This window comes from Convolutriloba macropyga, unplaced genomic scaffold (genome assembly GCF_964194025.1).
Source record: "Convolutriloba macropyga unplaced genomic scaffold, txConMacr16.3 SCAFFOLD_1505, whole genome shotgun sequence".
Taxonomy (NCBI): Eukaryota; Metazoa; Xenacoelomorpha; order Acoela; family Convolutidae; genus Convolutriloba; species Convolutriloba macropyga.
The window spans coordinates 16,252-40,000 of record NW_027450013.1 but is presented as its reverse complement, the minus strand read 5'-3'; the positions used below and the strand labels follow the sequence as shown (position 1 = coordinate 40,000).

The 23,749-nt window shown below is 34.8% G+C and overlaps 1 protein-coding gene across 5 annotated transcripts; it reads left to right on the top strand.

Moving 5' to 3' along the window:
* Positions 1-11,568: 11,568 nt before the first annotated feature.
* LOC142355547 (monocarboxylate transporter 10-like) lies at positions 11,569-23,412 on the top strand. Of its 5 annotated transcripts, none has more exons than XM_075407674.1 (5): positions 11,569-11,955; positions 15,301-15,467; positions 18,088-18,278; positions 21,362-22,317; positions 22,877-23,412. In XM_075407674.1, the coding sequence occupies exons 2-5, from the start codon at positions 15,325-15,327 to the stop codon at positions 23,033-23,035; spliced, it is 1,449 nt and encodes a 482-aa protein (XP_075263789.1). In that variant the 5' UTR covers positions 11,569-11,955; positions 15,301-15,324; the 3' UTR covers positions 23,036-23,412. The 5 variants fall into 5 exon arrangements, with proteins under 5 accessions (XP_075263789.1, XP_075263786.1, XP_075263790.1 ...); XM_075407671.1 differs by having other exon boundaries at positions 15,291-15,467; XM_075407675.1 differs by having other exon boundaries at positions 15,291-15,467; positions 21,362-22,331.
* Positions 23,413-23,749: the final 337 nt, after the last annotated feature.

Sequence of the window (23,749 nt, the reverse complement as noted above, 5' to 3'; positions counted from 1 at the left end):
AAACACTGCAATTTTAACATATTAGGAGGAAAAGCAACAGGCACGTACAGATTCCTAAACGGTTTTAGCGGACTAACAGACATGCCAGCAACATTTCAAAAAACCATAGACGTCACGCTAAGAAACTGTCAAAACAAATTTGCATTTCTAGATGACATTCTAGTAATAACCAAATGCAACATAACAGATCACGAAAAAGAACTAGACAAAATATTATACCTATTGGACAAAGAACACCTAGCAATAAAATTACAGAAATGCGAATTTGCTAAGAAACAAATAACTTGGCTAGGTTACGAAATAACACCAACTGGTATAACACCTAACAAAAAGAAGTGCAAATCAATGAACAAACTAGAAACACCCAAAACACTAAAACAACTCAGATCATTCATGGGATGCATCCACCACTCGATAAAATTTACACCGAGACTAGCAGAACTATCCGAACCCCTAAGACCACTTCTACCAAAAAACGACACAAAACACAAAATAAACTAGACTGGAAAGAAGAACACACAAAAGCATTTGAGAATATCAAAAAACAAATAATGAACATCACGGAGAATAAACATTTTGACAAAACCAAAGATACAAGAATAAAGAGCGATGCAAGCAAAAAAGGACTAGGGGCTTGCTTGGAACAAAAGCACGGTCACATATGGAAACCAGTTGCATATGCTAGCAGGTTTTTGAATAAACTAGAAGAAAGATACAGCACAAACGATCTAGAATTATTAGCTATAGTATGGGCACTAGAACACTTCAAATATTATCTTTACGGTAACAAATTCACTCTCCAAACGGACCACCAAGCCCTATTGTCAGCACTAAGAAACAACAGAGGAAACAAAACATACCAAAGCAGATTATTGAGATGGGTAGACAGACTACTACCATTTAATTTCATAATAGAACATATACCGGGGAAAAATATGGGGTTTGCTGATTACCTAAGCAGACACCCATCAGGGTCTCCAACACCAATAAACGAGGACGATGAAAAGTTCGTAATAAACTTGATAGATGAAATTAAACACGCCTTTCTGAAACAAAACCTAAATCCACTTGGCTCAAATAAACCAACTGGTAAATTTAACCAATCGGAGAGCTCAGTTCAAAATGAACGAAATGACGTCACACACACTAAGGAAAGCGCTTTTTGACATATTAACTCTAGAAACAAGTTGCTTCTTTCATCTCACTCTTTATTATCACGAATTAAACCAAAATTGATCGCTATTACAACTCGCGCTCACCCAAAATTAAACACATTTGACATCCCCATTAAAAAACGCTTCCGCGCACCCAATAAAAACAATTCTCCAATGGAGACACAAAATCCAAGCAAAACAATGCGCGACACTAGCACGCAAACGGACCCGGACTCTAACAAAGGCAAAGGCCTAACTGTACTTAACCCGGATAAACACGCTGAACTATTTAGGGTAATTGACAACACCCCCCCCCCCCGCCGGAATATCGGATGAACCTTATGAGAATATTTAATGAGGAATTAATTGCGGAAAATTCAAAGAAGGACTTGGGACCAATTATTGATCTAGTTGAAAAACAAGACTGGCTAATATTAAAGAAGGATAACCCAGTATTCCATAAAATTTACCGCGATCTATCCGTTACTCCATCAGGTTGCCTTTTATATCACAACCGATTAGTTATCCCGGTGAAACTGAGACCAATGGTCCTTTAAACTATTCATAGCAAACACCCAGGCCAAGCGGGTATGCTTGCGCTAGCAAAACTCGTATGGTACCCGCACATACACAGCGAGATTGTCGCACAGGCACAGAGCTGCAGACACTGCATCGAAAAAGGTCAAAATCTAAAACAATTAACCCCAAAAACAAATCTAGGCTCATTACCATCACTAGTAGAACCAAACGAAGAAATACAAATGGACTTTGCAGTCCCAATCCCACATAAGAATAGCACACAAAATAATTATATATTGGTCAAAGTCGATAGAGTGTCAAGATACCCGCATGCAGAAATATTTAACAACTGCAACACAAACACAGCTATAGAATACCTTGAAAGCTACTGTAAAGTGCACGGAATACCACGTTCAATTAGATGCGACCAAGCACAAGCCTTTAAAGCAAAAGAATTCGACATATTCTGCAAAAACAAAAACATAAAACTAATATTAGCACCAGCTGGTGACCATAGAGGTACTGGTATGGTCGAAAGATTAATTCAAACAATAAAAAGAAGATTAGTGGTATTAGACATAGACCCAAACTGGTCTAACACAACATTAGCCAATGGGTTAGCAAACATAAGTGAAAATATCAGACTAATACCCAACACCACAACAAAAATATCTCCATTCGAAGCACAATTTGGAAGAAAACCAAACACAGAAATATCAATCATCACGACAAAAGCAACACACAAAAATCTAACAAAATATTGTTTAGTCAAACAGCTACTCAAACAGAATGCCCTCACGATGGAGGAAATCTGGAAGCGGGACGGGGAGTCAGAAGAAGACATTAGGGGCCGAAGCGAAAGCGATGACGAAGGTCAGCAATCGCCCACACTCCCAAACACAGCACCAACTGGCAATCAGAGACAACCTGAAGTAATTTCCAGCGACGATTCGGAAAATGTAGCTCTAGCAATAGCACCCAAAACGCAAAAGTCGCAACGTAAGATATACCCATCTGAAATTCACTTCACAATTGGCGATAAAACAACAAAATTCATAAAAACACGCAAAAACATTGCACGAAAGTCACTTGCAAGAAAAACAAAAGAACCACGACACACACTGGCACCACAATGGAACATAATACAAGACGGCACCATCACTGACTACACACCACACACAATAACCATAGACACACCGCTTAGAAAAAACACAGTAATAAGAAAAAGTGATTTAGCCATAGTAAATGAACAAAAACCAATCCCAGAAATAACAACAGAACAGCAAAAACCAAGACTAATACACATGGCCGCATGTAAAACAGTTGGTGAGTATAAAAGAAACCAAGAAAAAATTAAAAAATTCTGTTTAGAAGAAGCGAACAACAGAAGAAGACAGGAAAGGCAGTACAACCAATTGGTGAAGCAAAAATTCATGGACCGAGTTCCAGAAACAATCGCCCCAGAACTCAGTTAACCAATTGGAGTCCAGCAAAAGTAAGAAGAGTAGCAACACAAAACCAGCTAAAACAACAACAGAAAACAAAAAGCCCGTCAGCTCCCAAGAACCAAAAGTGGTCAAAGCAGAACGGATCAAAGAAACGACCGCGAACCCCAAATCAAGTCTGGGAGAGATCTTCGAACAACGTTCAAAGATAATGGCCCTACAAAGCAGTGAAGAACATGAACAAAACAGATCATTCATCCAAGTGGATATGAGCGAACTGCTACAATCAGCCAACACGATAACTTATGAAGTCGAAGACAGCAATACACCACAAATAATGATTGCATCAAGTGACCCAAAAAAGTACATGATTACTTCACCAGACAGTCCACCAGTACAAACCTGCCAAGACAGCACGGAAGACAAAACAACCACGAGCCCCAATTTCAATTACAATAGATCAACCCGAAGAATTGACAAAGCAGTCAAAAAGATCCACAAGTTAAACGACATCGCAGCAAAATTCAACAACCCACAGATTATTTTCCTGGATGCAGATAAGAACCAGCAAAACGAACAAGAACAATTCGTCAACATTCAACATGAACAAGAAAAATTAGAAAGAGAACAGGCAAACTTGATTTCAATCATTTCCGCACCACAAAAGCCAGAGATTACAGAGCAGGACAATACTAAAAACAAGTTAGCAGAAAACAACACACAGGCCTCACAAGAACCAACTGGTAAAGATATAGAAGAACCAACCACACTGGACAGAAGTATCAACAACAACAACAACAACAACATTGCAGAGCAACTGGTAAAGAAGCACGACACAAAAACACAAGACAATAACAACGAGGAAGACCAACTGGTAGAAAAAACCAAACACAACATACAAAAATCCAACACAATCAGCACGACCTCACAAGAATACTGTACACCCCCATTATCCCCAGTCAGTGAGATATCAGAAATAAACTCAGCAGACTTAGAAGCACTAAATGAAACACTGTAACACAATGTTTTATTCTAGAGAGGGGGAAATGTGATACAGGAGTATCCAGTGTGTAGGAGCCAGTAACCAAGCTTTAAACTATCTACGTATAAAAACTTTATGCATATGTTATTTAAATACTGTCTGTGTAAATAAGTACCATTTGGTGTTAGTTGCTCTTTTGCAGCAACCTGTCTGTTATACAGAAAAAGTGTTAATAACACATTGATAGAGTGCAGACGAGAGAAGATGGCGTTATGATAGGGTCGCCTCGCGGCCAAATAAACGTTACCGCACAATGTGGTTTTCCATTAGAGAATAGCGAAAGTTACATGAGTCTAGAAATAAATACATCAATTGTACCATCAACATCATCCTCTAACGCAAATACTGATAACCTACTGGTTTGGTCATCCCCTATTCGAAACAGTTTAAATCCTCAAATTACACGACAGATCGCATACTCAAATTGCCTTCTCGATAATTATTATTAGTATTATTATTATTATTATTATTATTATTATTATTATTATTATTATTATTATTATTATTATTATTATTATTATTATTATTATTATTATTATTATTATTATTAGTATTATTATTATTATTTTTATTATTATTATTATTATTATAATAATTATTATTATTATTATTATTATTATTATTGGTATTATTATTATTATTAGTATTATTATTATTATTATTATTATTATTTTTAGCATTATTATTATTATTATTATTATTATTATTATTTTTATTATTATTATTATTATTATTATTATTATTATTATTACTATTATTATTAGTATTATTATTATTAGTATTATAATTATTAGCATTATTATTATTATCATTATTATTATTATTATTATTATTATTATTATTATTATTTTTATTATTATTTATACTCTTATTATCATTATTATTATTATTATTATTATTATTATTATTACTATTATTATTATTATTATTATTTTTATTATTGTTATTGTTAGTATTATTATTATTATTGTTATTATTATTATTATTATTTTTATTATTAATATTATTATTAATCAGTAATCTCAGTCTATTGCAATTTTGAAATGATCCCACTGTTATTTGTGTAATCAAGCGTTTTTAAGGGTTGTTTTCCAAAACCAAAATGCTTTATCAAACATTTCAAAAATACCTACAGAAACTATTTAATGCGGATTTTTTTGCCAAACACGTGCTGTGTGTTTCAAGTTTTAATTAAACTTGAAAATATATTTTTGAGTCAATTGTCCATCAACGACCACAATTTTATTCAATTCACCTCTGATCATATTAATGATCAAAAGTGCTGTCGTACTGATACAACCAATGATGCAAACGATTGTCAATTGCTGCTGTCCCAGGTTGAGGTGCCATCCGGAAGTGACCTCTGATCAGACCAAGTCCAACGCACACGGTGTGTTCCTAGACCAAAATTACACGGTCTGGGATTTGGTTCGAACGCACAATAGTATGATCAGAGGTCACTTAGGTCTGGGGATGGTATGATCAGAGGTTACTTCGGTCTGGGGATGGTATGATCAGAGGTCACTTCGGTCTGGGGATGGTATGATCAGAGGTCACTTCGTTCTGGGGATGGTATGATCAGAGGTCACTTCGGTCTGGGGATGGTAAGATAAGAGGTCACTTCAGGATGGTAATGGTCTGATCAGAGGTGGATTCAAGCGCACAATAGTCTGATCAGAGGCCATTTCGTGCTGATTTTTTTCCCGATTTTTTTTTACCAAGAGATGATGTTGGCTCTGCCAAGAGGCAACAAAAAGCAGCATTTTGGTCAGAGACACATCTATAGTCTGATGTCTTTGATCAGAAACAAGAGGGTACAGCTGATAGAACATGCCAGTCCCCTTACAAGGAAATTTTGCTTAACTGTAGAATACGTTGTTTTATATGGAAAGCTGTCTAAATTCATCCATTGAGTTCGAAATATGCACTAATGTATACTAAATAAACTTTTTCTCAGCAGTTGGGCTTTCTTTTTGTTAGCATTATGACTTTTAGAATGGTCTTTTCTTTAGATGAATTTAATAATGCAAACATCATTTTGTATGAATTGAATATATTATAACAAAATTTGTGCTGTGAGGTGATTTTGAGCGCACAATCGTCTGGACGATGGTCTGGGTTGGTTCTTTGCCATGGTCGCACAATCGTCTGGACAATGGTCTGATTTTGGTCTGATCAGAGGTCCTTTCCGTCTGGAAAGGTCTGATCAGAGAGCGTTTCGAGCGCACTTAGAGCGCACACGGTGTTTCGAGCGCACTTTAGTCTGATCAGAGGGTACTTTGTTCTGGGATAGTCTGATCAGAGGTTACTTTCGTCTGGCAAGGCCTGATCAGAGGTCACTTCCGGATGGCACCTCAACCTGAGGTGATTCTATCATCATATCATATATTATTTCTTTCTCTTGTGAAGCATTTGCACTTATACAGAAAAAACCATATAAATATATGTGAGAAATTCCCAAGTTTCACATAAATTCAGCGCCATGCTGTATAAATTGTTCAAATATTTTTGGTAAATCCGTTGTTTTGTGTTTTTTTTTCACAGTTTTTCTTCAGCTCTAAAACTATTTACACATTTATGGAACTGTTTAGGCAATACGATTATTGGGTAATTTCGCAGACCAATAAACTTCTTCCAAAAATTCCATTTCCAATTTTCCGTTGTTTTCACTGCTTTTTAAACCAATCAAACAAACATTTTACCCAGCTCCTTATCGCATGTCAATTTTAAAGAAAATCGATTCAGTTTAGGCTGTCTGTTGAGATGACGTCAGATAAAATTGAACCTGGATGGCTCAAGGAAAAAATCATCTTGCGAATTTCTCAAGAATTGAGAAATTCTCTTGAGAGATACTGTTGCACTTTTTATAATTAATCAATTGCAATTAATTTTTTTGTTTAAACCAATAAATTTGGTTTAAAAATTAAAAGATTAGAACATTTTTTATGTCTGTTTGATGTGTATTTTATTGCAGAAAAAGTAGTTTTATAGTTTTAAAAAATGGATTGGTCTCAGTGATTCATAATTGTTGTTTTAAAACATGTTTGTAATCTGCTTAATAACTCCAAACAGTAAATACGTTTCGTTCAGTTTCAATCTAATCAATTTTGTCTTGCTTTACTCTACTTATTTGTGAAAAAGAAATTACTAGCTATAAATATCATAACTATAGAAAGTGATTCCAGCGATAGACATGAAAAAAATCTGTAACGGAAACTGTAAAATAAACTTTGTAAAATAACAAAAATAGAGTTCACATGTCAGATTAAGTAGTTGTAGTTTGAGTACTCACACCGACTCTTTGAGGTTATGCAATCATTGAGTTTGCAATAAATTTGCTTTTGATACAGAAAATCCGCTACTAGAAAATTTTAAACACTTTTAAAATTTGGTTTAAAATCTTGTTGTTCTCTTCAATTGAAGTCCCAAAAAGAGCACATACGCAGAGATACAGAGACGCAAATAATAGCCAATAATTAGACGATATTTTTGTAAATAAAAATCTTTAGTTTACAAAAAAAATGTTCAGAATATCTGCATCAACAAAAACTCGAAATCAAAAGAAAGAAGCTTAAAAATTTTAATTCGTAACTTCATCAAACAATATTTTTGACCAAATTTTACTGTAGAATTTGAACAATTCTGAATAACACCGAAAAGTAAGTTTTATCCTTTCGTACGAAAAAAGGTCCAAACTTCACGTCTGGACGTGCCAAACAATTTATGGTCTTGACCCTGGCGCATGGTTCGGGCTAGAATAGAGAGTTATTGAATTAAGAACTTCATTTATGTCTCTAGGTGTCAAATTGAGCTAATAGCTTCTTTCTTTGGCTAGCACATTAAAAACTTAGCAGGAAAATTTCTGAATTACAATTCGATAACGTGAATTCGCTGAAGGAAATTTTTAATTTTTGGACAGTAAAAAAAACACTCGATACTAAATGCGCCAAAATACATTAAAATTAAATTTTAACATACATTTCCTGTTGTAAAAACTTTTGTTGGAAGAATAGTTGATAATAACAAATCATTGACACTATAAATGAATACCCTTACAATGCGTCCACCAATCATTTATTTTGCCTCACGTACAACCTTGGGAACCCAAATCAAGTTTTGATAACTGAATTAAAACAGGAAACAGATAGCCTAATAAAGCCAATATTTAAAAAAATCAATAAAACCCTTCACAAATGGCATTTTTAAATACTATAGCTAAAAATTCGAACCCGTAAATTGAGTAGATTGATGATCTTTTTAAAATGAAATGATGATAACGAGATGAAAAACGATATCACTTATAAACGAGAAAAAAACTTCGGTTGTAGAGCTGACATTCACTGCTGGTAGCACTTTTTCACTCTTGCGGCAATCGAGAAATATTTTTTTTTTCACAACAATTATATTTAGTTTTAGAGTTTGGGAACTGGCTGAGCATGTCTGATATGAGACAGAAACTGGCTTTGGTCAGTTTTGATCTGCATTATAAGCATAATTTTTCTGTCCTACTTTAGAATCTAATTAAAGATGTTTTCCCGTTGAATTTGTAAGCATTTTAAATAATTTTTAAAGTTTCTGGTAATGACATGTTTTTAAGTTATCGGAAAACTTTAGCCAGTTCTAAATCGGAGATTCGAAGGGACAGTGTAATTGCTGGTTCTGGGAATACGGATTACTATGCGAACTCGATTCTTCTGATGTTTTATAGTCTGGTAACTCCACTTTTAAGCATTTAAAAATTTGGATCACGTGAAAAAACGAATCGGCATGGAACTCAGTGCAGAGGACGCTGATCCAACCATATAGTTGTCCAGTACAATGAGAAAATGACAAATTATTTTGAATAATTGTCGCTCCCAGTTTGCACTTTGTAAGCAGTTTTAGAGTAATTGTTAATTAAAGTACGGTAACAAAGGTCTTGGAAGGTCTTAAAGTTTCACCCTTTGACCCCCTACTCTATACCCCAACGCGCAACCCTCCGTATCCATTTAATGTCACTTAAAATGCCGATTAGACTTTATATGATTGTAATCAAACTACTCGTGGACAAGGAAAAGCGTCCACGCGTTAGTGGCGTTATTTCAAAGCTTATCTGTTGAGATTTAAATCTATGAGATTTTAATCGGATGCAGAAAGCGCTAGTTTGCTATTAATTGATTAGGTGGTAGCGTGTGTTATGTATGTATATACTTGAGATAATGCAACGGGCAATTGATAAAACTCTTTTGCTCAGACTGTAGTGAGATCAAGAACGAAGTGCGTTCTTAGATTGAAAAACAACGCCTGCTACGTTTTGAACGACAAAAAGCGATGTTTTTTTGTTTACAACCAGCAAAAACTGATGGTTCTCACGTTTGAAACCTACAAAAACCGACGGTTCTTACATTTAAAAGCGACAAAAACCGATAAGTTTTACGTTTTTAAAAATACGATAACCGACGATTCCTATGTTTAAATTTGATGAAAACTGATGAAACAGAAAAAACGTAAGGGCTTTGATCGGTTTTGGTGAAGTAAAAACGACAAACACCGGCGATTTCGTATGTTTATTCCAAGCAAAAATCTCAACCCCCCCGCCCCCTCCCCCAAGTCAAGGGGGGATTGCGACCATGAAATGGCTGAGTAAAACGCTGCCCAAGTGTATACCATAGATAACCAAGCAATGACGGCTTATTTAATTAGTCATTTCTCAACTTTGTTGTCGTTTATTTTGGTGTCAGGACAAAATACCCAATGCCAAAATACCCAATGTGACAAAATACCCAAAATATACCCAATATTTTATTCTAACGTTGAAACTATCAGAACGATTATTTAGCATAATATTTAGTTAGTGCGTTTGGCCATGCCTCGCGGGCCATGGCCATGCCTCAGCGGCCCGTGGGACTTGATATGAAACTATCACAACCGAACATGGGATTAAACTATCAACTTAATTGCGAGAAAACATGCTTTTAAATTTGAGTGCTAATTTGTAATCGGATTATTGAACGAAAAGATCAAAGGGAATAAATTGGGTATAATGGCATTGGGTATTTTGGCACATTGGGTATTTTGGCATTGGGTATTTTGTCATGTAACCTTTATTTTTTACTAATCCCGTTTTGAGAAATCCGTCGGATTCAAACATAAAAATGTCGATTTCTTCGGTTTTACTTCGCCAAAACCGATCAGGGCTCTTACGTTTTTTTCGTCGTTTTGAACGGTTTTCGTCGGTATATTTAATCATAAGAAACGCCGGTTTTTGCCGCTCTAAAAATCTTGCGAATAGGACAGTCCTTGCCAGGATTTGAACTTACAATCCAAACATTACTATCCACCTTCTGCTCCACTGCACCAACTCGGACTTAGGTTTCCTGTATTTCTTTTGTATTTAAATCAAATTGAGACTGACGATACCGAAAAAAACGACGATAATCAACAGTTTCTATATTAAAAACCGACAAAATCGACAAAAATCGTCAAAAAAAACGACGCTTCTTGCGTCGATTTCGTCGCATTTTCTAACACGGGTCAGATTCATTGACCTATGAAATTCAAATATTTGGCTAGAATTATAATTTATTCCTTTCTGCTGAACGGCCGTTCGGTTAGAAATCCTAGCTCCGAATCGCAGTGACACCGACAGGTTCCTCATTTTGAACTTAATCTTCAAATTGCATTAATCAAAGAAACACTAACTTTGCTATAAATGAACACTTCAAATGAAATCCTATTGAACTTTCGAAACGACGTTGACCACCACTAAAGATTATTGTCAGTGATAATGTGGTCAAACACAAAATTGAGATATTTGAAATACTTGATGTGTATACAGAGCGTATTTATGATGTGTGTATATATTAGTCCCTAGTGTGCATATACTTGTATCATTTCTAGTTATAGATTGCAATTAAATTTGAACAGAAGTTACACATCAATTAAATCTGAGCACAAGTATCTCTGGGTTTGTTGGTTAATTCAAGTTCAAGTCCTTCATTAGGGTCGATTCAAATTATCAAGTTTTTTTCTACACGTTTCTGATTTTATTCTGGATAAAAAATTTCAGCTTAAAGTTTTTACTATTGGCAAAAACTTTCTTTCTAGAAATGTACATTTTTCATGGTTATTTAACATTAATTTATTTAATGGTTCCAAGATAAATAGGTCAAATATTAGACCGAGTTTAATTAGAGATCGATTTCAATTTCTCGCAAAGATTTCTGATAACATGCTTCTTTGAAGTCTGCCTGATATCGAACGTTGCAAGTTCTAATCTATCAAAAATGTAAATGTAATACATAGAACAGAATTGATTGCTTGTGCATGCAGTACGAGGTACCCCCCCCCCCCCCTCACTTAGATGAGGTACCGTCAGAAGAATCGAGAATCGGTACTGGTTAGTCGTTCTATTGGAAAATTATTTGATCTTAGCAACAATCTTGATAATTTAGGTCATACTTCAGCTATTCACCTCATCACGTCATTACTTTAGAAAGCTGAGTTTAGTGAACTTTGAAAAAGAATACATATGAGTTTTGAATTTATATGAGTATATCTTTCTGCACTTAACATTTACGTTATCTGCGCGAAAACCACTTTTCTTTTAATTTGTACGTTTTGCAGTAAATCGACTTGAACTTTTTAACGTCTACGATATCACCTTTAAAACCAATTTGAGAGAATTTTACTGATAATATTTACATTAAATTTCTTCTTATTATCAATTGCAGCCTTTTGTACCTTCTTTGTAACTTCTTTCATCAGTTAACAAAATTTATTTCGGGTCGACATCGCCATTACCAAATTACCCAAGGTGAGAGGCCGACTAATGAGATGACGGTGCTTGATCGATACTATGGATTAAAAAGAACTGACGAATGATGACATCAAAACCAGCACCCTTGCCAAAGAAAAAAATCGTCCATTTGCTCCAAACTCCTTTTGTGCGCTCCATGTCTAATCTTTGGTCATCTGACTCCACAAAATGGCTTTTTGGCTTTTTGTTGACTGGGAAAAAAGATTGATTTCCAAATCCTTAATCGAAATACTTTAATTCCACTTAGGTGAAACGTATGCCCTTTGAGGATTTTTTTTCAATTCCTTCAAATGTTGATTGTCAATTGTTTTTGTTTAGCCACCCACTAATCCCACTTGCGCGCATAGGGTTGGTTCAGAATAAATTACATTATTACTGAAAAAATAAGGAGCTGTTCAAAGATGATACAATTAATTATTTATACAGTGAGTTTTTAAATTATTTTCAAATTAAATAGCATTTAATTTTCAAAAGATAGTTAAATCAGAACATATGAACGCCCAATAACTGCTCAAATATCTGAGTTATCAGTGTCACGAATATCAACTGCCGACTACAAACCTCAATACGGAGATGCGAGGTCTGCACTGGAAGTAATCTAAATCCAAAAATATTTTGAGAGATTTTCTCGAACTTTTCCATTTGCTCTTTTACCAGCTTTCTAAAAACGACTTATATATATATATATATATATATATATATATATATATATATATATATATATATATACCCTTTCAATTCATCAGCTTTTCTCTCGGTTGTCATTGAATCATCTCTATGGAATTTTTAATTTTTCCTGCACAATTTTGAAAGCACGTCAATGTTGGCAGTTCTCGCAGAAATAAATAGGTTCAAAAAATATTTCGCTTTAAAAACAAAAAACAAATACATTCACATCTTTAAATACTCTTTGTAGATTTTTGCTTTCATTTTTTGGTTCACTTCATCCTCCCTTCGTTCTGTCAAAGATTTGTCATTTTAAAATAGTTCATGCGTTTTTTCAGGGACCAGATCAGATTCCAAGGATCTTTACGAGATAAATTCTTAAAAAATTGTTAGGACATGGGCCATTCTTTGTTTCAGGATTTCATTCTATCGATAAAATTATCTATATTGAACTCTTAAGTTCAAATAAATAACTATGAAGTAACTTTTTTTTCAATTTTGAATTCAAATACCTTACGCACACAGTCTGTGAAAATTGGTTTCCCACTCTTTTCAAATGGCATTGAAATCAGATTTGTTGCCAAACCTATATACATAACGCCACAGAAGTATACCGCAAAATTTCCGCGTTAGTAAAAACAGCTTGGGGGAAATAGGTTTATGAAATCAGCAAACCTAGGAGACAAGCCTAATATCAATTTTTGGCAAAATTGGTCCGCCGTTTTTGCGGAATTGAGAATTTTTCAAGATGGAATTTAGGTGACAATTCCTGTAATAATTTATCGCTCAATGTATGTATCCATTTTTTGCACTTAATGTATTTATGATCCGCAATTTTGCCTAATTCATGCGCTCTTTTGTGCATGTGAAAGTGGTTTAATGTTTTTTTTAAATGAGTATGTAAAAGTGGCTTAAAGTGTTGTTAATTGAGAATGTAATGTGGTTGAATAAATTTATACACCAGAAGATTTGATAATTAATATAAGATACGACGGCAAAAGAAAGATGATTGCTTACGTTTTGGCAAAATCAGTTTCAAAATGCAAAACCCTCCCTCATAAAAAGAATGGCTTTTTAATTTTGTCTGGAAAGAACCGGGGTAGTCTGCAAAGCACCCATTTCTGAAACAATTGTTATTCATTTTATTCCGCCAATAACCACTGCTTGATTTGTTTCAATCTCTCTTATCGATGTGAAAAGAAGCAAAAATTGCTGATAAATCACTTGGTATCGAATCGAACACTTTGAACCAATAGTTTTTCTTAAGAAGAAATTTAAGAAAAAATATCAAAATCTTTGTATCAAAATAATATAAAATACTAGACAGCATAATCGATTTGCTCTTTAAATTCCCTCAAAAAATAGCACTTTGGGAGCGCGATGATGTCATTCCTAGGTGCATTTTCTCAGTTGGTTTGCCGCTGTATTTTCCCGACCCATTATTTATAACGAATCTTTTTCTACGCCCTATATGGAACCTCATTAACCTTTTAACTACTTTTTATGACATCAGAAAATTTGCTGTTTATATTATGAACTTAATTGCTATCAATTAGCAAAGCTTTCAATTAGACGTGCATTAAAAGCGCGATTTAAATTAGGCACTACTGTGCGATATAGGTATATTTATTGCCAATTATAGATACGTTCTCTCTGAAAGTTAGATACAATCAGTGCAGAAAAGAGTTACGTGAAGTGCGAAAAAGAGATGCCCAAATTGAGCAAGAAATTTTTACATAGCGCACGAAAAATAAAATACAAAGCATGTATCTCAATTCCGCGGTGAAAATTGGGACACTTTTGCGAACACGGGTTGCGCAAATCTCTTCAATTTCGACTTCAAAGTGTCTAATATTCGATTCGCATTATTGTTACGTTTTCATTTTTTTACATTGGAAAAATGAACAACAGATTCACAGATCGGGCAGATTTTTCCGGGACAATTTTGGTTTTACTCTGCGACGTTATTCAAGAAAAAGGTGGGACCTAAGTTGCGAGCTCAAGTACAAATGCATATTTTACATTCTCAAGTGACAATTGTCCTAATTATCTGTAAATTGTGAGCGACCAATGGTTTGGGATTATGGATCCCTGATAATGTTACAGGCAGATGTTCCGCTGTGAAACTTAAGAGACAAATAATACAAATGCCTAAAATTTGATTTAATGGAATCCCCCCTCCAGACTGATTCGAGCGCAAACAATCTCTTCCTTTGTTGTTTCTTTGTCATTTATCATTTGTCAAGATACGATTTGTGGAATTAAAGAGATAACTGAGCACAATGGACTGTTCTATTTGGTTTGGGCGCTGGTTCTTAATTAAGAATAAAAGTGCACCGTTAATAGGGGGCCAAACCATATCGAAATGTCATCTGTGAACAAAATTTTTGTTTTCATTACCATATGTCAACAACCAAATGCGTGTTTTTGCGCTCATTATGCTTTTTATAGCCTAAGTAATAAGAGGTGTGACTGACCTGTTTAATTTATATATACTATAATAAAGGTGTAAAATATCCATTATGAAGGAATATAATCTACGGGGAGAGAAAAGGAAAAAATTCATGCGTTGTGCCTTTTGTCACACTCAAATTAACCCCTTTCCCCTCCCCTTAACTCTCGACCTTTCATTCAGTATCGTTCATTCAGTCGACCTCTCTACTGAGGTCTCAAAAGTGACTCCTCTGAAACTTGAAGACAATGGATCGGAAGAAGTTTGCAGAGCAGTTGCTAGTATGTGTTGGAGTGGCCTGGTGCAATGGAGTTGTGTTTGCAACCATCAACTGCTACAGTTGCTTCATTAAACACATTCAGAACACATTCCCACATGCTGACAATTTCACGTAAGAACTGTATTTGTACTTTTGTCCTGCCCATTTTCAATTGTAGAGCTCCACCCGCTTTTAGTAAGGATTTTGAGAGAAAAAAGCGTGTGATGAAAAATTCGATGGCTTTGATCAAATGAAATGCGATGAAACAAATGGTAAGACATGTGATTTGCGAAGACAATCACGACAATAATCAAGTTTACGTCGCTTATAACGCACATTAATGAATCGATTTAAACGCTGTATGTTTTTTGCTGATAAAGTTTTTTATAAAAACTCCACTGAATGGCAAATGAGCCTTAGTTCTAAAAGTATATGGTTTCTTACCAGATAAAGGGAGCGATTGGGAGCCACCATTTTTCTTAAAACTACAATTAGATGTACTTCAAATGACAATTTTGGGTCAAGGTGTATTAGTAAATATCGGTAACTCTCAGCAAATTTTGTTAAATTCCCTTTAAAGGTGATTTTTGGTTCCGCTTTATCGGAAAATAAAGTAGCTGTTTTATCAACATTCTGTGTCAGTTGATTTTCCTTCAAGTACCTGTCTGTCTTCAATAAAATATTTTCAATTTTCGTATAAAATGTTTCCAATTTTTGTTATATGTAATGAAAAACTTTTTGACGCCCCATTTCATGAAACAAAACAAAAGTGTCCCAGCAAAAAAATGGCATGAATTGATTTGGACAGGAAAAAAAACGATTAAAACGCTGAACAAGTTCTTCGCAACCAAACCGACAAAAGAGATAAGAAGGGCATTGCAAAATTCAGCAGATAAAGGGCGGACTTTAATTTAAATAATTGATTTGTTGATATGTATGTACGTTATATAATCATTGGTTGCCACATCAGTTCTGATATGTGCATTTTAGCTGAGAAACAGGCAATACCAGCATTATTCAATGTGTTAACTCCAAGAAAAAAAAATTAATTGATTTTTTTAAAGGTTACCAAAGTTTCTCGAGTAGGATTTCTTGAATTTTATAATGTACCCTGAAAATTTGTGCCACGTGAAGAAAATCTATTAATAGTTTTAACTCTGACCCGATAAAAATTTACCCTTCACAAACCAGAGTTAAATTAAAGCTCAACGTGTACAAAAGTATGAGCTTGCCTATCGTGATTTATTCTTGATATCTGAAAATGAGAATTTTCAGAGACTTCAAAAAAACGTTTGCAGTTGGATATTTAGCCCGAAGGATTGCCGATCAGTTTTTATTGAGATTCAATTCACTACCTATTCCGTGTTATTTGAAATTAAATGATCATTTGTTCTAATGCAAAAAAATAACGCTCACTACTATCACGACTTCGGTTAGCAAATTCAAGACAAACTCGCGCCCATAATGTGGCAATTCAAAATTCAACGTCCGTTGTCACTGTAGACTCGAGAGAAAAATTTCTGGTACCAGTTTTGCAGTTTGCGAACCAATCACTTGACAACATAGGTTTTGCGAGCTGCTCAAATGCCAATGTAAGATCGCTCTCTGGATGTGGCCCATTTTGAGTGAACTTCTAGCTAAAAAATGCCGGCTCAATGTGTGTTGTATGCACGTCGATTGTAGTGCGAGAGATTATAAATTTTTAAGTAATTGAGTTTTTCGAAATCTCTAGGAAAAACTCCTTTACGGCCAGATAATGAAATCCCTAATCCTAATGATATTGGAATAATTTGAATAAAATTAGATGAAAAAAATTACAGTTCATTGATCACATATTTGGTTAGCAAGCAAATCATATTTAAAAAGAATGAAAGCGCTATAGTCTTCTCGTGGGAAATTGGCCAGTTCAAAGAGAATTTAAACTGATAAAGACATCAATTATTTTATTTCAGACATCGCAATATCCATCATTTTTGTACTAAGTTTTATGCTAAATCTTTCATCATATGTTATTCTGTACAATCTTCAAAAATGCAAAAAGAGCTTGTGGGGAAAAATGTGGAAACTTTTTTGCTTTGATTTCAATGAAGTGATACTAAATTATGTTTTCATGAAAAAAATGCTGATATCTTTTATATATTTTATCTCTAATTACCTGATATTTTGCCTAAAACGAAAAGTTATACGAGGTAAGAAAGAAAAAACAGTTCTATGTTTAAACCAGGAACCTCTTTGATAACTTTTACCACAACATTCTTCAAACTCTGCGATATCATAATTTCGCTATCAAAAATGTATAACTAAAGGAATGATTTTTCACATAAAGATCTGAATATTATTATGAATGAATTGGTTAATTGTAGGTCATTTTTTTTAAAATTCGAATTAACTTTTACTGTCATCTTTTTCTGATTATTTAATTTGCTAAATGTATTGATTGAATTTGTGTGAATATGTCAGTTGGACATTTTACTGAATGAAATTTAGGGGGGTAACCCAAAACGTTTTCAATGCATATTTAGTTTGTTATTTTTTTCAAATCCAGAACTTCAATCCAGTTATGCGAAAACAACATTATATTCATACTGCGAATTTTTCTACTTTAAAGGAGTTTTTACTTAGCATGAAGATTTATCGGCTCTGTTGTATATCATGGCCATTAGAAAAAAAGGTTAGTTGAACATGTTTGACGTTCTAAGTTGTTTTTTTTTCATATCCCCAGAAAACTATTACTTTTTGGGTTTCGTTTCAGCGCTGGTGGCATAAACAGTATGATGAATGGACTGACATTTGCCCTCTCGCCTCTTGCAGGAATCCTATCTGACCGAATTGGGATCCGAACCACATGTTGCATCGGATCTCTGATTGCTTTTATTGGACTGATTCTCAGCAGTTTTGCCCAAAATATCTACCAATTGGTGGTGACATTTGGGGTGTTATTAGGTAAGCTCACATGGTACTAAATATTACGATTGTATTTAACAGATTAAGCAACGGTGGGACTATTTTAATTTAAAAAATTGCCTGAGAAAAGTTACTAAGAACTATGAAATTGTTTTTTAAGTACATTGATTGTTTTTTTAAAGGACGGTGACAAACGCGGCAACTTCTCTTTAAAAAACAAGAAGGAAAATTAATAATAGAATATAATATTAAGCCCGTCAGAGGATAAAAAAGGAAAACTGAAAAACATATCCTCGATGATATACTTTGTTAAGTATTTGAACATCATAAAGCTATTTCTTCATTAGAAGCTCAAAAACGGCAAATCAGTGTAAAGCTCTGTTTGCTTCCAAACCGTTTGTTGTAAGTTGCTGTACGTTGAAAAAAACAACTTGTTAAACTATGTGGAACTCGAATCTTTTTGTCTTCCAATTATTTAAAATTCAACCATTTTTGGGCTGCAATTTCCCAAAAACGAAAAAAATTATGCTGATACCCTGGCGAAATCGTTATGCGTTACAAAAAACCCTAGAAATTTTGAAAAAAACTGAAATTATTCAAATTTAAATGGAATTCTTTATCTTTTATTGACAGAAACAAAGTTTACTAGTTAAAACATTCTAATACTAGTTCGTGTGGTGACTTATTGAAAATTCTATTCTCAGTACTCATTGTCTTGGCAGCAGGGAAAACAATGGTTCTTAAAATTGACAGATACGACCTCAAAAAACAACCTTAAATGACAAAGACAAATGAAAAACCACAAAATTTTATATTTTTCTGGTGGCCACAATAGAACCCAAAGTGGCATTGATTAAGAATACCTGATTTAAAAGAGTAAAAAGAGGGAATTAGCAGAAGAGAGAGTGAAAAAGGAGTAGAAAAGAAAGTTAAAGGTCTTAAAGATTTTCAAATGAATTCATCTTTGGTGTATTCAAATAAAAATAGCAAAAAATATTTTAAGCAACAGTATAAAGAATGAATTATTCTATTGAATTTTTTGAGTTCAAATGCTGACAACAAAGCGAGAAAAACGCAACGAAATCGAAAAAATTTGAGATTTTTTACAAAAAAATAACTGCTCAGCAAATATTTGATGTTGAATCCAACATACAGTTGCTGCATTCCTAATAAATTAATATTATTAACCAAAAATAACCAAATCAGTTGTTCTCAGAGAATCACTATACTGACGTTTCGAGAGTTTGAGAACACTTAAACCAACTCACACAGAACATAGTTCCAATTTCTACTCAAAAAACATAAATGTTTCAACGACAATTTTATCCCTTTCAGACATTTGTTTACCCGGATCATTGTCTCAGAGTAAACAAAATCAGAATCATGAACTTTCAATTTTGGATGTTTTTTGGCCATAGTCTGATCATGTCACTTCTAACACTGTCAAGAGAAAAAATCAGAGAAAAAGATTTCAGATGTCTGAATTGTCCCTGGCCAGTATCCAAACTAATTCTGGAAATGTTATGCCCAGTCAAATTTTAATGTCTTCAAAAATCATTATCGTCATCCTGTTAGCAAATCAAATTTGCATTCTCTGTTTTGCCCCTACAACTTCCCAGCCCTGGGCAACTCTTACCTCTGGTTCTCTCTTCTTCTTTTCGATTAACGCTTCGGAACTTTTTGATTTTCTTTCAACAAATATACGTTTGCATCCAAATACGACTTTTGACCTGATCACAGAAGTCATAGTGATATTGGGCCGCGAATTAGAATCTTCAATTGACTGGTTTTTAAAAACAAAGTTCGTCTAAATTTCTACTCATAAACAGCAATTAAAAAGACAACGAAATTGTTTTCCTACCATTTTTTAGATCTTTTCCGTTTGTGCCCCCTCCCTGCTTAGTGGGCGCGTATTATTTGCACTCCCGCAGACGCACTTGCCATATTTTTACATTATGATTTACTATCTGATGGCGTTTGCTCTGTATCTGGTGGCGGATAACATACTGGGGGCACAAAAGATCCCTTTTTTGTCTCAGACAATTTGGGACAAGCTAATACTTTATTCAGGCCAAATTTTAGTTTCATGATAAAACTTTGTTTTAAATTGTGTATAAAACAATTATTTCGTTCTCTTCTATTGGCTAATTAAAATTCTGCCCTGAACTGTTTTTCTTGAACTGTTCCTAAGTTTCACAACGGGAAGCACTTTGAATCGCACATCCATATCTAACTGTACATAAGTACAATATTTTGAAACGGGTCTAAGAAGTAAAACCGCACGGAAAAAATCCATTTCAGATAGAAAAAACCACTGAAATAAACACCACAGTAAAAATCCCCATGTTAACATTGATTTAATTAAAAGGTGATTTAACATCAATTCATCACATTCTTCATTTCATATTGGTACCACTGCATTTTAAATTATGCATTTATTTTATTATGCAATACAGTTTTCGGAACTTTTCCATTTGCCCCCCCCCCCCCCCCCAGCTTAGTGGAAGCCTATTATTTGCACCCCCAAACGCACGTGCCATATTCTTACATAATGATTTAGTATGTATGGAACGTGATCTGTAACTGGGGGAGCAGAACGTACTGGGGTGGGGCACAAACGGAAAAGATCCCAATTTTCTCAATGTTTACATTCTGACTCTCCTATGAAAGATGAAGGACATGCTAGAAAAGATGGTTGGGGTCAACGAAGTGGGCTTTCAAAAAATTACCGCAAATCTAAAAATCACTCGGAGTAGTTCCGTCCAAACCATATATTTGTTCTTTAACATTTGTGTTTCCTATGAGCATTGGTTACTAAGGGAGAGTGCTTGAGGGGTTGTCAACCCATCCATGTTATGGTGCCCATTGCCGTACGCTTGGTGAGGGGACTAACACCGTCCAGGTAAAAGAAAGTTTGGATCTATTCTGCCCCCCCCCCAGCTTAGTGAGAACAAATGTTTTATGACCCCCAGGCGCACGTGCATTGTTTTTACATAGTAACGTGCTATATAAGGACACATATATTGTAACTGGGGGACATAAAAACGGGAAGGGGCAGAATGGATCGGAAAGTTTTTTCATTTTCCGATGTTGGCTCGACCCGGGAACTGATCTTTTTTCAGGCTGTGGATTTTCCCTGACATTTACTCCCTCACTCGTAATGCTGGCCAAACATTTTGACAAACGAATTGGACTTGTGAACGGACTGGTCACGTTCTGTGGCAGCTGTCTTTTCACAGTTGTGACTCCTTTTCTTCTAAACTGGATTCTTTCGATCACAACTTTGCGAATGACTTTCAGAATTCAAAGTATATCAACTATTATCATGTTTTTGTTCTCTTTATTCACGTACAAACTACCTCGGAACGATATATCCAAAATTGACAAACACAAGCAAAAGCAAAAGTCCTCAACTTTAGAACTTAATTCTGAAAAATCCAAATCTCGAGTTTTAATTCAACGTGATTTTTACACTAGAGATTACCTTTTATGGACTTTATCAATCGGTGTTGCTCATTTCGGTTTCAGCATTATATACACTTTTATCGTACCTTATTATCTAGAAGCTACAACGTCCGAAACGGGCGACCGAATGGTTTCGGTTCTAGCTTTCTCAGCTGCAATTGGTCGCTTTACAATTGGAGCTGTTTCTGATCTATCATTCGTCAGCCGAGTTCGCGTTCAGCAATGTTGCGTAATAATTGTCGCTCTTATTTACACATCATTACCTCATCTGAAAAGTGGTTACGTAATAGCACCATTGTTGTCGGTTCTCGGATTTGCGAATGGTGGTTTTGTTGTTTTACTCGGCCCTGTTTGTTATGATATTGTCGGTCGCGACAAAGCCTCACAAGCGCTTGGAAATGCGTTGTTTGTTTGTTCCTTGTTTACAATTTCAGGACCGGCAACAGGGGGTAAAATATTTGACGTCACAGAATCGTTAAGAGTTCCGTTCTATTCGGCTGGGGTTTCGGCGTTTGTGGGAGCTTTATTGATGACTTTTGTAGCTGGCAGAACAAAAATGAGCTCGGAGAAAAAGAAAGTCGCAGTGTCAAGTTCTTCTGAAGGCGAAGGCCAGGTTCACTTTTGGATGTGTGTTTATTTATTTTCGAGGGTATCGCAAAGTTTTTATATAGCAAAGCGCAAAGAAACGAAAGCAAAAATCCGCTGGTCGTTTTTCGGACAAAATTTTCAACTATAGCCCGAGTTTAATATTCATTTCCCTTAGCTGAGTTCAATATTCAAGCCACAGTTGAAAACTTGAAAACTTTTCCATTCAAGGACCCGCGAATTGGCCGCTTTTGAGCAATTTTTAACGCTATCTAAAGTGATACAAATATACCACCGGCAAGAGTCATTTCCGACCAGCTTTCTATTTTGTTTTTGTTAAGTATTTTCACGTGAACAATATATGGACGGATTCAGCACCCACTTATAGCATCAGGTAGTAGCACAGAACACGAAATTTGCAATGCTCTTTCTGAGAAAGTTTAGAAAATGAATGGAGGCTAATTTCAATTTCTGTATATTTCTTGACTCAGAGAAAGAAACATCCACAAAAAAATGATGTAAATTTTCAGAAATATTCAAAAGTTTCAGAAATATTCAAAAGTTTTCTGATTATTTCTGTGTTTCAGATCAAATTTGAAAAAGAACGAAATACTTCAAGCGAACAGGCCTCGCAGAGTACGATACATAAGGATACTTACGATAACGAGACATTACAGGATAAGTGTTGCAATGTTGAGAAAGATAACGATAACTCAAATTCCATAGAACAAAATTTCATAGTATGACACTGAATAGTTATAAATATTTAGTCGAAGTTTTTCTGCAGAGAACAAAATTTGTTTGAATGACATCGTTTTACAAAATCAAGAATTTATTGAGTTTGATGGCTTTTGTTGTGAACATCAGATCAACACCCACGATGAGGTACTTGTCCACTATCAAACTATCTGCAGATGGCCTTGGCTTGAAGACAGAAGTATTCGGTAAAAACCAACACCATTGTTCTGACCCACTTTAGTGGGAGAGAAACTATATTTTAAGGCAGGTTTTACAATCCAAAGAATTTGGATTTTATTGGTGCTCTTTCTTTTTTTTATAATTCAAAGAATTTGAATTGTATTGGCGTGCTGTCTGTTACGACTCGAAGAGAAGTATTGGTGAAGTCTTTTTTAAGACCCGAAGAGGATTTATAGTTTTTTGATTTTTACTACTCGAATAGGAGTTTTGGTGGAGCGTCTTTTTTATCGGCAATTTTGTTGGAGCGTATTTGAAAAAGGAAGTGAACAACGTGAAAACGAGGTTTTAGTCAAATTGCTGAAGAGCTGAGAGAAAAGAGATAAATTTTTTGTCCATGTCGATTATTTGAGAGAGACTGCGAAAAGTAGTTGTGTAAAAATTTTCACTGGGCGAGCGGAGATTTCTATCCCATGCAGCTTTTTGCAAGCAGTGTTAATAATTTTAACTCCAAATTTTTTCGTCAAAGGTAATTACTTAATTAT

Coding starts and splice junctions, on each gene's coding strand:
- LOC142355547 (XM_075407674.1), top strand. CDS start 15,325: ATGGATCGGAAGAAGTTTGCAGAGCAGTTGCTAGTATGTGTTGGAGTG. Junction 15,468..18,087: donor CCACATGCTGACAATTTCAC/GTAAGAACTGTA, acceptor GTTTCGTTTCAG/CGCTGGTGGCATAAACAGTA. Junction 18,279..21,361: donor GACATTTGGGGTGTTATTAG/GTAAGCTCACAT, acceptor ATCTTTTTTCAG/GCTGTGGATTTTCCCTGACA.